The sequence below is a fragment of the Ascidiella aspersa genome, chromosome 9 (genome assembly GCF_963924565.1).
Source record: "Ascidiella aspersa chromosome 9, kaAscAspe10.2, whole genome shotgun sequence".
Taxonomy (NCBI): domain Eukaryota; kingdom Metazoa; phylum Chordata; class Ascidiacea; order Phlebobranchia; family Ascidiidae; genus Ascidiella; species Ascidiella aspersa.
Genome location: NC_139455.1, coordinates 23,452,330 through 23,466,185, shown reverse-complemented (window position 1 = coordinate 23,466,185; position 13,856 = coordinate 23,452,330). Strand labels below are relative to the sequence as shown.

At 37.0% G+C, this 13,856-nt stretch overlaps 2 protein-coding genes across 2 annotated transcripts in view; one reads left to right on the top strand and one right to left on the bottom strand.

Moving 5' to 3' along the window:
* Positions 1–1,620: 1,620 nt before the first annotated feature.
* LOC146133700 (cytosolic sulfotransferase 3-like) lies at positions 1,621–9,265 on the top strand. Its single transcript, XM_083397097.1, has 7 exons — positions 1,621–2,451; positions 4,469–4,579; positions 5,268–5,377; positions 6,030–6,180; positions 6,961–7,076; positions 7,600–7,768; positions 8,743–9,265. The coding sequence occupies exons 1-7, from the start codon at positions 2,298–2,300 to the stop codon at positions 8,850–8,852; spliced, it is 921 nt and encodes a 306-aa protein (XP_083253223.1). The 5' UTR covers positions 1,621–2,297; the 3' UTR covers positions 8,853–9,265.
* Positions 9,266–11,440: 2,175 nt separating this feature from the next.
* The window catches only part of LOC146133699 (uncharacterized), a 65,466-nt gene continuing 63,050 nt past the window's right edge, over positions 11,441–13,856 (bottom strand). The window contains exon 6 of the mRNA XM_083396703.1: positions 11,441–12,641. Within this exon, the coding sequence (XP_083252829.1) occupies positions 12,183–12,641 (459 nt within the window). The 3' untranslated portion in view covers positions 11,441–12,182. The remainder of the gene's footprint in view (positions 12,642–13,856) is intronic.

Genomic DNA, 13,856 nt, shown 5'->3' with positions numbered 1-13,856 from the left:
ACTTGTTTGTTTCAAGCGCTAGCTGTAGATTTTAGATTACATAGCAATTTAAAACTGCAAAGAGACAACTGACAACTTCCGACTTTCTTATCTCGGCAAAGACCTAATAGCTGCCCACACAAAACAGGAAAATCAAAGCCATTGCCTACTGCCAGCGATAAGTCTATCACAAGTTAAGGATCGCTGCTGTACAATGTGCACTGGAGCGTGAAACGTAAGTCGGGAAATGCTTGTTTGCACACGGCACGTGGCCGGCAGTCAGACGAAGCAAACACGAAAACCCGTGACCGACTGGTTTGGCTACAAACCCTGTGACAGTTTGACTGTTCAAGTCACTGGTTTACGTGTGGGGTTTCCCCTGCTATGACGTTATTTCGATACACGTGGAAGCATCTTGCTGTAGCTTGGCTGTATTTTCGATTCGTTGCTTGATGTGCAAAGTCATTATTATTGGTTTTAGCTTGCACAGTGGACAGTGTGATGTATAGTTTTCAAGTTACATAACTGTTTGTTTAAATACATCATTGCCATGATTATTTTCTTAATTTGCGGTCATACAACAACTTAATATAGGGTAGCATTTATTTTTTTACTGGGTAGTTAAGGGTGGTTAAATAAATGTCGAAACTATCAAACATCTCAAAACACCAAGACCTAACGCAAATTTGAGATTTTATTCTCGATAATGGTCACTGTACGTCCCTACACACGCCTAGTCAGCTACATTGTAACACATCCAATCAGCCATGCCAGGTAAAACCATCAACTTTTTCATACGACCGCAAATATTCGAATTCTTGGCAAATACGGGTGGTTGTTTGCTTGTCTAAACCAATGCCCCATTGAAATAACCCTACGGCAACATTTATGGCTACACAATAGTTCGTTTAGCAAGGCGGTTTTTGCTACTACATCAAACCACCCAATTCGATCAATACCACTTGCCAAACTGTTAGCAAACAACTTTAATGGCTGGAGGTTGTAGTTGGGACGTAAAACACATGGCCAATACAGAAGTAGGTGGGGTTTTGTGAACGTTTCGAATGAACCTTAAAATAACGGTTAAAGCTTGTAGTTAGACGTAAAATGGACATCAAAGCCCATACAGGAGTAAGTCGCATTTTGTGAAACGTTTCGCATAAATCAGTGTTGAGCATGAATAAAGATTTATTCGAAACGTCCACAAAATATTATCTACTTTTGCGTAGCCTACGTGCTTGATATTTACTTTACCTACCTACAACACTTCAAGCTTCCAACGTGGAGCTTTTTACGAGCAACAACAACAGCAACAGCTTATGCCGGCAAAACACCGGGTCACGAGAAACGTGCTTTTCTCACACATTACAGTCTGCTCGATCGGCGCTCGGCCTACTAGCCTTGTTTCGCGCGGCAAACGACAACTCGCCCTACGTGGAGAATATGACGTCACGAGAAGTAGCGCGTTCTGACGTCATCGCGGCTTGTTTTTCGTCCCTGTCGCTCTCTATATAAGCCTGGTCTACTGTCACTTGTGATCATATCAGGCTTTAAGGAAGAATAGTAAACCTGATAAAGCATTAGGTAATTTCTCCGAGTTTTTATTTGTTAAACGTTCCTTCATTTCGCTAATTAAAATTAGAAAGGGTAACTGTGTAAAAGAGAATTTTGAGTCGTTAAAGTTGCAAAAAGTCGATAAACTGAAAAAAATTAGACTTAGCTGTTTAAAGGTGGATGCATTTTTAATTATAACAGTTTGAAAAGCAGAGTTCAAAGTTATACGCTATATCGTACATCTTAATAATATTACGGCTTTGTAACAATTGCTGAGTTTTCACTTAAAACTAGAAAGCCTTCGACTAGTTTAAAAGTTAGTCGAGGCTTGAAAGAAGTATTCAACAAAATAAAGCCTGCAGTGAGATTCGAACTCACGACCTCGGTCATACCGAAAGAGTCCTTCATTTAGTATGCTACGCAGGCTAAGCGGTTAAACAGGACAAAAATCAACAAGCATTTAATTAACTCCGATCAAATTAAGTACAGCAATTAGAAACCGAAATTCAGTTCGTTTTCAAAGTTAATAAGTCAAGTCTTCACGACGATTAGGTAAAGTTGCGCGATTCATCATTGAAGTAAAGACACGATGTACTATCCGGGAAAACTTGTGAGCATTTAGGTCACTGAGTTATTAACGACTTTATTTTGTTTCAGAAAATATTTTCTAAAAACACGCAAAACTTTTTACCAAAATAAATAATGGAAAACGTCGTCGAAAAGAATTGGCCAAAGAAGTGGCGGCCATCTACAGAGACTTCAAGATGCTTCATGAGGCAGAAGGGGGTTCCCAGACCCAGGAGATGCTGAGGGGGCACCGAATTACCCCCGGATTCTCGGCCGAACCTGTGGAATACGCGATGAATGACTGGTCGTTTCGTGAGGGCGATGTATTGCTGGCATCATATCCCAAAACAGGTAAGCCCAATTAGGAATGTATTGGTATATTTTACTCCTATGCTGATACCTGAAATTTTGGGGGAAAACGGCCATCCAATCCGCTACCAAATGACGTCAATGTCAGCCGCGGAACTAAGATATTTGTTATTTGGGGGCAATGAGAATTTTTTGCTGCGATAGTTAAAGTTACAATTGTTCTCGGCTAACAAATGAATCGAAAATGTGCATCCTATCCAACAGCAGGCACAGTCTATAAACCGAACCGGGTGCCTTCACAAAAGTTATTAATGTAACTTGTGGCCTAATTAGGTTCAAGGATGTCCGGTACCTGGCATTTATTCTGATACCGATACCCGATATTTTGGACCGTATCGCGATCCAATCCGATGCTAAATGACGTCATTACTAAGCTCAAATATCAAAACTGATGAAATTCAAAAGTAATGAAGCCAAAATTTGCTTAAGTGGTAATAAGTTTAGTTACCTTCAGTTGTTAACTATTTTTTGATAAATTTACCGTTCAATATTAATCGATGCGTTAAATAACAAATTATTGCTGAAAAACCAATGTTAATTTGGCATCGGGTAGGTGCCGATACTAATACTTGACATGGGGTGAAGTTGCACCATACTTTAAGGCGATACAAATACCCGTTATTTGGGGAAAACATTGGTTCTACTCGATACCAAACGACAACTTTACTAAAATCAAATAAGCAAAATTGATTAGGTTGAAACGTGTAAAGATATTTTTTCTAGATTATTGAACCAAATTTGCTTTACCGTAAAAAAATAAAAATAAAATAAAAATTTTAAATTTGTTTTTTTTAAGAAAGTTTACCTTGTAAGTTAGAAACCGCTACATTGGACCCTAAAACAGAAATGCCAATTTCAGTTCAGTATCGGATCGGATCGGCACCTATAGCAGTGCTTCTCAACCTTTTTTCGCGGCGACCCAAATATTAAATTTAATATGACGACTAAGCTTTGGCGACCCAACTGTTTTTTCTTGTAAGCGAACTAAAAAATAGCTTCATGTAAGCGAACAAAAACTAGGCATTGGCATAAAGAATTTCGAATTTTAATAACCATACATTATTTGTATTGCTTCCTTAATTTACCTAATTGAGAAATCTTGCTCAGAACCAATCTCAATTAGTATAAAAATGTGACTACTGCAGTCGGCGACCAACCCAAATCAAACAGCGACCCAATTTTGGGTCGCGACCCATAGGTTGAGAAGCAATGCCCCATAGTATCGTATTACCACACTACTTAGTACAGGGGTCGGCAACCTACAGCACTCGGGCCGGATGCGGCCCGCCAATGTAAAAAAAAAATGTTGGGGGTATTTTAACTTCTAAGTGCGAAAAATTGTCGATGATCTTTCTACGTCCGGTTTGTTTACTTTTTGATGCTGTCTTTTCGTCGCGGACAAACAGAAAACGTATTCAAAAATATTGCACATATTTATTTTTTATTTTCGGCAATGTAATAAAAACTTGCAAGCAATTTAAAAGAAATGCCGTTATACCAAAAACAATCGCGCCCGCTTCGCTTGCCAGGTGTTCCCGGACTCGATAAGGCTAACAAACATTAAACTAGATTAACAACTATTAAAGTTATCGCGTTTGTTCAAAGTAGTTTTATTACACTTTTCATTAGTAGTAGGGTTGTCGACGCGTGGACTCGAATTTTAAACCAAACGTTTTTTCGCGCTTTGCGCAAACACTTTTCTGTCGCCTTAAATGTAATTAAACACGTTTTTAAGTGCAATAAATATCCTAGGTCCTTCTGATTTACAGTAGTTCTAACAATTCACTAACACAATTCTTAGTTAACATTTTGTGCGGCCCGCAGAGACCTTTCTGAGTTTGGTTTAGGCCCGCGACTAGAAAAAAAAGGGCGACCCCTGCCTTAGTAGTGATATTATCGGTGATTAATGCGCCCAACGGCTGGGTCTTGGAACGAAAATTGTTAATATAAATAAGGCAAATATGCAGCTTCTAAAACACATTTGTTTATTAAAATTCAGGCACAAATTGGACATTGTCAATCCTGAATCGTTTGCTTCACCAAGATTCCAAGGATTACGAGATGATTAAAATGCTACCGGTTCACTTAAACATATTGGAGGCCGGTTCAGGTAAACATTTGTTTCTGTATTGAGATTTTAAGCAAATTAAAAATTCAGTTGAATTAGTACCACCACGCGTTAAAGTAAAACAAAAAATCGAAAAAAAAATTATATTAAAATCGTAAAAACTGTTACGTTTAGAGTGTCAAAATATGATGTTACACTTATCTTAAAAGGCCAATGCTAATAGATTAATCCTATCGTTAGAGGTAGCAAATTTAAAGTAAAATGGCACATTTTCTCAGCCTGAAGGACGTTTATTTGGAAACGTATAAGACAATCGAATATAAGGTTTGTTATAGAATTATGTTGGCCGAAAAATTATTTTCGGGAAATATATTGTTTTGCCGCTTTTCTTTATCGATTTTCTTTTTTAGTTCATAGCTTCATAGAAACAGTATACATCGTAGAATTTAAAAGTTTCCAGACATGACGTATAGAGTGGTATGTAGGTGCGCTTCAGGGATTAGGAGTCTGCCCCCTAGGGGCCTTTGATTAGGGGAGGAAAAATCTAAAATATTGTGACGTCATCGTTTTAGTTTTTTGTAGCTATCTACTCCTATATCTAGCTAAACCTGCTTTCATTCGTTTATATTAGCACTGAAAGCTGTCCTCGTTTAAAACCTACACCTCCACATGGTAGTACCTGGATACAAAAAAGCGTTGTAAAGTGTTTTTTTACCCTTTTCGTTTGCAGTAAAGAAGTTCTCTGTGTTGGACAAACTGCCGATGAAGAGACGCGTCATTGGAACACACTTGCCACCTCAACTAGTCAACATGGACAACCTGATAAAATCAAACGCAAAGGTAGCATTGCATTTTACTGACTGGAGTTAGATGCGTTTTATGCTTACCGGTTTAGTATATTAGTAGGGTAAATCGGTTTTAATTTTATAAAATAATCTCTGTATTTGAGTATATCTCAGAACAAAACAAGACAAACAATTTTTCTTTCTTTTCTTTAGTCTATAATAGCATATATTTTCGAGAAAGGTATTTTTCAGTTGTATAAATTACAATTCTGTTCACATTTTAGGCAACTCATGCAATAAAAAAAGTAAAACACTTTTAAATACTTTTAATTGAGCAATAAAGTTATTACAACAATTTAGTTTCTACTAATATAAACTTCTTGTGAAAAAACTGAAACATTCATATGCACAATGGGTATTCTGTGTCTAAGCCTTTCTGGAGTCGTACTGTCCAACGACAACGACACCCAATGTTCAGTACACAATATGCCTTCTGAGAGGCTTAACGAAATCAGTCAGCCTAATCAGAATTGCACACCGGTGTAATCTGAGGTCGTGAGTTCGAACCTCACCACAGGCTAGTTGTTTTTCTAGCCTTTCCTTGCACTACAAATCCTGAGCCTCTCCGTAGGCATCTCGTGTCCTTGTGAACCACTTGTTTATTTTAACCTGTTTAATGTGATTTTTTAACAACTTATTTCTGTTAGGTCGTCTATGTGCTTCGCAATCCCAAGGATCAAATCGTTTCCTTTTTTCACTTCTTCCGCAAGATGGCGGCAATGAGTCCAATAATGCGTGACTCGCCAATGATGAAAGCAATGGAGGATTGGAATACTTACTTCAACGCCTTCACGAGCGGTAAGATAATTAATCGCGTTAACTTTGAAAGGCATAAAACGTGTATGAAATGTTTTTTACTTTTTCACAAGTTTTTCACTGCGTAAAGCATTTTTTTTTTTAAAAGAAGTCACATTAGGATAATTAGGTTTACTCTTGAGAAATTGGCCAGTCTCTTCTGGGGATTTTTTTTACTTTTAGGAAGCGTTTTCGAATTCCACAACCGGATATTTTAAAGTCAAAGTTTATACTTTCAAACCCTTTTCGAAACGTAGTCACCAAACGCGCAAATTAGTGTACAACAAAACTCACCCGGCTTCTGTATGCAAGTTGTTGTGTTGCGCAATACTTCGGTCCCTGTCGCTGACCGGATGTCGAACTTAAATTGAACATAGTGTTTATTATCAGAATGTCCGTGTGACGCAACGCTAACACTAGGCTCAATCTGTATAGCGACTATCGTGTACGCTGCTGGGTCGCTTGCTTGTTCATAATACCAACCGCACTGTATCACCTGAAACCCAACTGCCGGGGTTATTTAGCTTCAGCAGTTGCAAAAACTTAGCAATTGCCCTTCAGCATTGAAACAAAAGCAGAAAACAAGTAATGGCAATAAGTGGGAAAGGTTTGACCTGGAGCGCTTGTTACGTCACAGCGGGCCAAGAAGTGGCGTGTTTTGCCACAGGACAAGTAAAATGAGGTGACGTGAAGTCAAACTAAACAAAGTAAAATAAAGCAAAGTAAAATAAATACCTTTGGATTACAACTGCATTACCTAACTTCTGTTTAACATTTTTGCAGGGAGCTTTCCAACTCACATGAAGGAGGGCGAATGGTATCCCGAACACGTTCTATCCTGGTGGAAGGAAAAACAAAACAAGAACGTTTACTTCCTTTACTACGAAGACCTTAAAAAGGTACAGAGATTTTTCTTGTTGAAAATTACGTTTCAATCAACAAATTCATCTCCTTAAACTACGGGTATTGTGTGAAGTTATTTTTCCATACAAATCGGAAATAAACTTCACAGAAATTTTGGCAAAAAAGTTCTCATGACAGATACATTATTGGCCAAAAGTGTTGTCGACTTTTATAAATAAAGCATATCCACTTGGTAATTCTAGTTGGTGGTCTTCATAAAACACCATAAACATAGATGATTTTAATTGCAATGCTGCAATGGCGGTAAAACTATCGTACAAGGTATGATAAAATGTAAAATGTACCTGATATGTAAAATTTTAAACTGCTTAATTTGTAATTTTATGGGAATGCCTGTTTTCCTGACACTACACCGACCCGGATATATAGCTGTGTGCCTTTTTTATGTTTTTCTCTTGTATTTTTATAGCAGGTTATTTAAAATGGAATAAAGGCTTGCCATCGACCTTGATCCAAAGTTTATTTCTTATTATCAAACTTTATTTTACTTTCAATCAGGACTTTTCTGGTGAACTGCGCCGCCTGGCGGAATTCCTAGACGTGAAGTTATCCGCAGAAAGGGCGGAACAGATTGCGGAGCAGTCCACGTTGGGCAGCATGAAGAATGAAGCACTGCAAAGCCAAAATCAAGATTTGAAAAAATTCCAGCTTGCCAATATGCGTAAAGGTAACTCACTTTATGTGTCTCACAGTGTTTTAAACATGTAATTTTGAAATGACTTTAATCCCACTCCCAGTCAAGTCATTCGATAAAAATTTAAGTACAAGTCAAGACGGTCGATAAAAACTTAAACCCAAGTCACATCAGTTGCATTAAAAATAAATGTTGAACTTACAAAGTGGGTAAACGCGTTTCATTTCTAAGCAATAGTTTTTTAAATTTTAAATTTAATAATTAATTGAGGTAGGAAACGCAGTTTTAATAAAACGTATAAAATCAATGCTCTTCAATTTAAATCATAGTTACTTAACGAACTGTCAAATCAAGTAATTTTTAAGTCATTTAAAAACCGACTCCAGTGCATCAAATCAAGGCTCCCACTCTAAATTTCCATTTTTCCCTACCACACATGCCAGTTTTACCCTACGTTTTCCCTGCGCTTTTGCGGGTAAATCTAGGGGCCCTACAACAACTCCATTGACGTAAGTGGGCTAAAAAACAAAATAGGGAGAGGAAATTTGCCCGGCAACCCGCTTCCGTACTTAAAATTTTTTTAAGTTATTTTATTTAATTTTCCATTTTAGAAGAATGAGCCGGTCCACAAAGTTTGAAATTTAAAGTTCGGTAAACGGCTAGTATAGTGTCTGCTTTCTGTAGGCCTAATATTTTTTTTCTGTAGGCCTAATAAGTTCTATAATTTAATGTTATTTGGTAAATAACTCCATTGCACGTGTCTAAACCCCATAATTTTCTTTTTTACGAAAATACCCTACTTTTCCCTACAAAGTACGCTTTTCCCCGTAGGTATTCCCTACCCCCTACATTAGGCGAAAATACCCTACCGTAGGGTAATATCCCTACGAGTGGCAGCCTTGGGTACAATTTAAAAATCTGACATTTTAACTGTTTACTTGACAAGGTTGATAAACACTGATAATAATGTTTACTTGTTTTGTAACAAACTGTTGATTGTTACGCAGGTGAGATTGGCGGATGGAAGGAATACTTAACTGTCGCTCAATCAGAAGCTATCGATGCACAAATGGAAGAAAAACTTGGTCATACGGACGTCCGGTTTACATACGAGTAGAAGTTTATCTGTTAAGTTGCAAACTTTGTCTTTGTGTGTGGTGAAATTTCCACAAAATATCAGCTAAAATCCAATCTATATATGCCGGGTATTAGCGCTTTAAACATGCGCTTATTTTGTTTTATTTTGTTGTACATTTTGTTTTATTGTTTTCATATACGTTTTTAATGACCGTTTTGTATTGATACACAAAGATCATATTAGGCCATATGGTCATGTTATTTCGTTTGTGTTGCAAATAGATCAAAGTTTTCTCAAAAGCAGTTTTAATTTGCCAGTTATGGTTTGTTTGTTTTCGCAAAATATGTTTATTGCAGTGTTGATTTTTCCTTGTCATTTGCTATATATGTTCTGTAACGACAAACATTTACTAATAAATTTGTTTAAAGTGCGTAATATTGGTTATTTATTGGAAACTAGTGTTACATATTTTCGGTTGGAGAATGAAACAAAATTTAAAAAATGATATTCCAATAATTTTATTTTTCTTATTAACAATAAAACTGAGTAATAACAGGTAGTTTAGTTAATTTAACTTAAAAAAATAAAAATAAAACAAAATTGCTAGGTGTGAGTGAGTGTCTTGTCATTTTTTTATATTTGTGTGAAAATATTTTTTAATCAAAATTGTCTAAAATTCTGCCCTAGCACGGTTTGAGACGGCAAATTTTCCACAAACATGTTTTTCTTTTATAAAATCTTTGGAATAACAAAAGGACAAGACTGCAGGCTTCAACTCTTACATTTTTTTTAAATCTTTTTTGGACTAAATTGTCCAAAATTCTGAGCAAAACCAGTTTGAGGTAGTTCTAACTGTTTTCTTATAAAATATGCGGTAAATTTTCCACAAAACTGGTATTTTTTTAATTAATTTCGTGAAACCCAAAAAGGGCACGAATTTAGGCTTGTCAATTTTGTTAAATTTTTTGTCAAAGTTATTTTTTTTTCTTCTTTAAATTGTCCCAAATCTGACCTTACGAATTTAAAGTGGCTTTAACTGGTTGCTGATGAAATATTCGGTAAATTATCCACAAAACTGTCTTTTTTTTCAAATCTTTAGTATCCAAAAACAGGTCAAGAACTTTGTTAACTTCTGAAAAAATCTTTTTTGCTTTAAATTGCACAAATTTGTGACCGAGAGGTGTTTGAGGTGGTTCCAAACGGTAATACCGATGAAATTTTCAGTAAATTTCCACAAAAATTCTTTTTGTTGATAAATCTTGTGATTTCAAAATAAATAAGACTATAGCCTTGTCAATTTTGTTAAATTCTGTAAAAAAGTTTGTTGCTCTAAATTGCCCAAAATTCTGTGTATGGGCCAGTTTAAAGTGGTTCTAACTGGTTGCTGATAAAATATCCAGTAAACATTCCAAAAAAGTTATATTTTAAATAAATCTTACAATCCAGAAAAAAAGAGCAATTAAGACTATAGGCTTGTCAAGTTTTTTGAATTTTTATTGAACTTTTTTTTATCTAAATTGTCCCAAGTTCTGACCTAGCCAATTTAAAGTGGCTCAACTGGTTGCGGATGAAATATTTGGTAAATTTTTCACAAAAATGTAAGTTTTCTTTAAATTTTTAGAATTCAAAAACAGGTCAAGAACTTTTTTAATTTCTGTAAAAATCTTTTTTGGTTCAGATTGAACAAATTTATAACCCAGAGCAGTTTGAGGTGGTTCTAATCTTGTAAAATAAAACAGAGGTAAGACTATAGGTTTGTCAATATTTAAAATTCCTTTAAATTATTTTTTGCTTTAAATGGCCCCAAATTATGACCGGTACCGGTTTGAGGTGGTTTTGATGAAGGAATGGATGTTTTTTTTTTTTAGTTTAAAATAACGTTTAAATTGCCCCAAATTTTAACCTGAAAATCAGGTGGCACGGTTTTTTAATTTTTTTAATTTCTGTGAAAACATTTTAGCTACCAATTTTTTCAAATTCTGACATAAACCAGTTTGAGATGGTTTCAATTGGTTGCGAAAAGAAAATCAGGTAATTTTTAGACAACAAATCGTTTTTTTAATAATCTTTAGAACGAGACCAAGTGTTTAAAACAGGCTGCTCAATTTTTCAAATTTCCAAATTCTGACCTGAACTAGTTTCATGTGGTTATAGATTCATGTATTTTGCCCTAAAATTAAAGTAAATCTCCCATAAATTATTATTTTGGTAAAACTTCCTAAAATATAAACCAGGAAAGATCTAAGTAAGAACTACTGTTACACTTTTGATACCTGATAAAATAATAGTGAAACACTTTAATGATTAAAGAATTTGTAACTTGTTGTTAAAAAAATTATATTAATGCTTGTTTTTTTGCCAAATAAACTATATATAAAATTTTATTATTTTTTGTTTATTTAACAACATTAGTTTACGCTATTAACTTTCATGATTTCTGGCATAACTTTAAAGAATTTTTTGGACGGTTAATATAATAAATAAATTGTAATAACTGAAAGTTGTTTGTTTCAACATACACGCTTTATTTTATACAATATTGAATTTGAAGTTCTCAGTTTTTGTTTTACTTAAACCTTAGCATACTGAGACAAATGCTTCAATTCGTTGAAAGGCACAACTTTTGTTAAATCGTTTTTTTATTTTATTTTGGAGCGTTTAGAATAAACAATTAAATAATCAATCAAATAAGTAAAAGAGGAAAAAAGCAAAAACAAACGATTCGCAAACGAAAGAACGATTTCACTTACAAGATTTAAGAAAATAATATAAATACCGGAAATATTCATTTAGTTACGATATACGCAGTGATCATTTGGTAAATGCGATTTATGCTGTGAACCTTCTACCATCGAAACCAAAACTTAGTTCCTGGAAGGCGTGGCAAGCACAGTATAAGCAGAGCAAGAAAAAATCGATAGCAAAGAGTACGCATAGAACGGGGTTGACCATAGTCTGCTATAAACTCGCATAGATCGAGAAAAACTCCACTCAGGTCGGCTACACAAACGTAGCAGAGGTCACAAGGCTCCAAAATCCCGTTGCACAGTGTTAGTGGAGATGGTTCAAGCTGAAACCAAATCGTTAATTGATGTGAAGAAACTCGGCTCAAAATCATAAATTCCAAAATTTCATTTGGCGCTAGACGGAGCAACAGAGCTGCCAAAAGTTTATCCACTTCGGGTGCATCTCTAGGCTCATTCAAGTCATTTTCGGTGCATCTGGCGCATTCTTTTGCGCGTAGGACATAGATTCGGGGGCAGCGGCCCCAGGACCGAGGGGGGCAGCCCCCCAAACAGTGACGTCACGAGTTATCGCTCGGCGCTCTTAGCATCGCTTTGCGGGCCAGTTTCGGGGCAAATTCGCGATTTAAAAGCTGTTCAGCCTCGATTTGGGGTCGCAGAGGCCCTGGGCAATGGCCTGTGGGTCAACGCGATAACGCGAGAGCAGGGATTCCCGCGCACAGCTTGCGCTATTGTCGCTGGCCGACCTGCGCGCCTTTGACGCTTTCGAGTCGTCCTCGCCGCCGTTCAGGCAGTTGCAGTTGTTGTTGTTGCTCGAGTTGTGGATTTGGGCGCCATCTTTTGTCCGCTGGCTGTTGCCGGTCGATTTGCTGCCGGGAAGCAAAGTGACAAGAAAAGACTCGAGGGGCGATTTTCGGCTGGCCACCTCTTTGTAGTAACCGGAGCGCAGGAATCTTGGGTAGGAGTCGTTCTCCATAATGGAGAAGATCTTTCTCTGAGCGGCTTCAAACACGTTTCCCGGCATCGCGTCGCCTCCCATCATGATGAGCGTGATCTGGCGCTGGGTCATGTGATCGATGTTCACCTATCAGAGCAAAGGAAAGAGAGTTTAAATTTCGCGCCCAAATCGAGTTGCAGAAAATTACGATTACAGTTGTTATCTAATGACAACAGAGCTTAAACTATGACGAACGGCAGAATAAGATGGTGGATTGCTAAGTGTAAAGCTTACAATTTAAATAAGGTAAAAAAATTAATTAATTCTGTTAAAACCGACAAACTTAAACCAAGCTTGGCCAATTTGCCTTTCAACATTGGCAAATGATTGACAGTTTAGGCTTTAAGCTTGTTAAGTTTCCTAGAAAGTTTGTAATTCATGAGTGCCCAATGACTTGCAGTATTGTAATTACAGGTGCCCGCTTTTAATTGGGCGTTTCTAGTAAGTGATTTGCGCGTAGGAATTCGGTTATTGAGAATGCGTACCCACATAGGTGGGTGTTAGGAAGAATCCTAGCCACAACAAAAGTCGACATCAGTCGATAAACGACGGATGCAATTAAAGCTTCTTTGAGTGGCGCGAATTTAATTTGCCTTTCGCCGAAGAAGGCGGTTTTGCGGTTTCAAGCCCAATAAGGCCATACACACACAATATACGCAGGTCGCCCCAAGGCTAGACCGACAGATTATGCGGACCAAAATAGCACGCGCTGCGGTTGTGAATGACTAACCATCGCTAGCTATTGGAAGGCTGGTAGCACAAAGAGGCCATTGAGCATTTTGGATCTACGGTTAGCCGAAGGGCTCGCGCTAAATATAGAGCGGCGGTGACTAAGCCTATGTGTGCTGCTTTACAGTGATAAGGTACGGATTTGTTACAGCGCTCAATAAGCCGTTTTCACTCTGATTTTTTCTTGTTGTGTTCAGATAACTAGTGTTTTTTTGCCAATGAACACTGTTTTTTACATCTTTAGAGCCTTTTTTGCCAGGTTTTGTTCCAAATTTGAGTGAAAACTGTTATAAATCAAAAATCACGACTAGTCAAAAAGGCCACTTGACACCTATAAGTTGTTCGACGCGTTTAACGGTTTGTGGAGGCGCAGTAAAGACGTGAGCGTCCACTATTAACCCCCTTAAACCATCACGTCGTTTGAAGACAGGTCTCACTTAAGTATGGCGCACAAAGACTGTAGTGCCACTTGTCACAAGCAATCAACATTTGAGGTCAAACGTGGCTATTGCGGCCAATTAGAGGTCGTTTGAAATACTACAAGCTTGATTTGACGTTTTACAATCGTGTTTA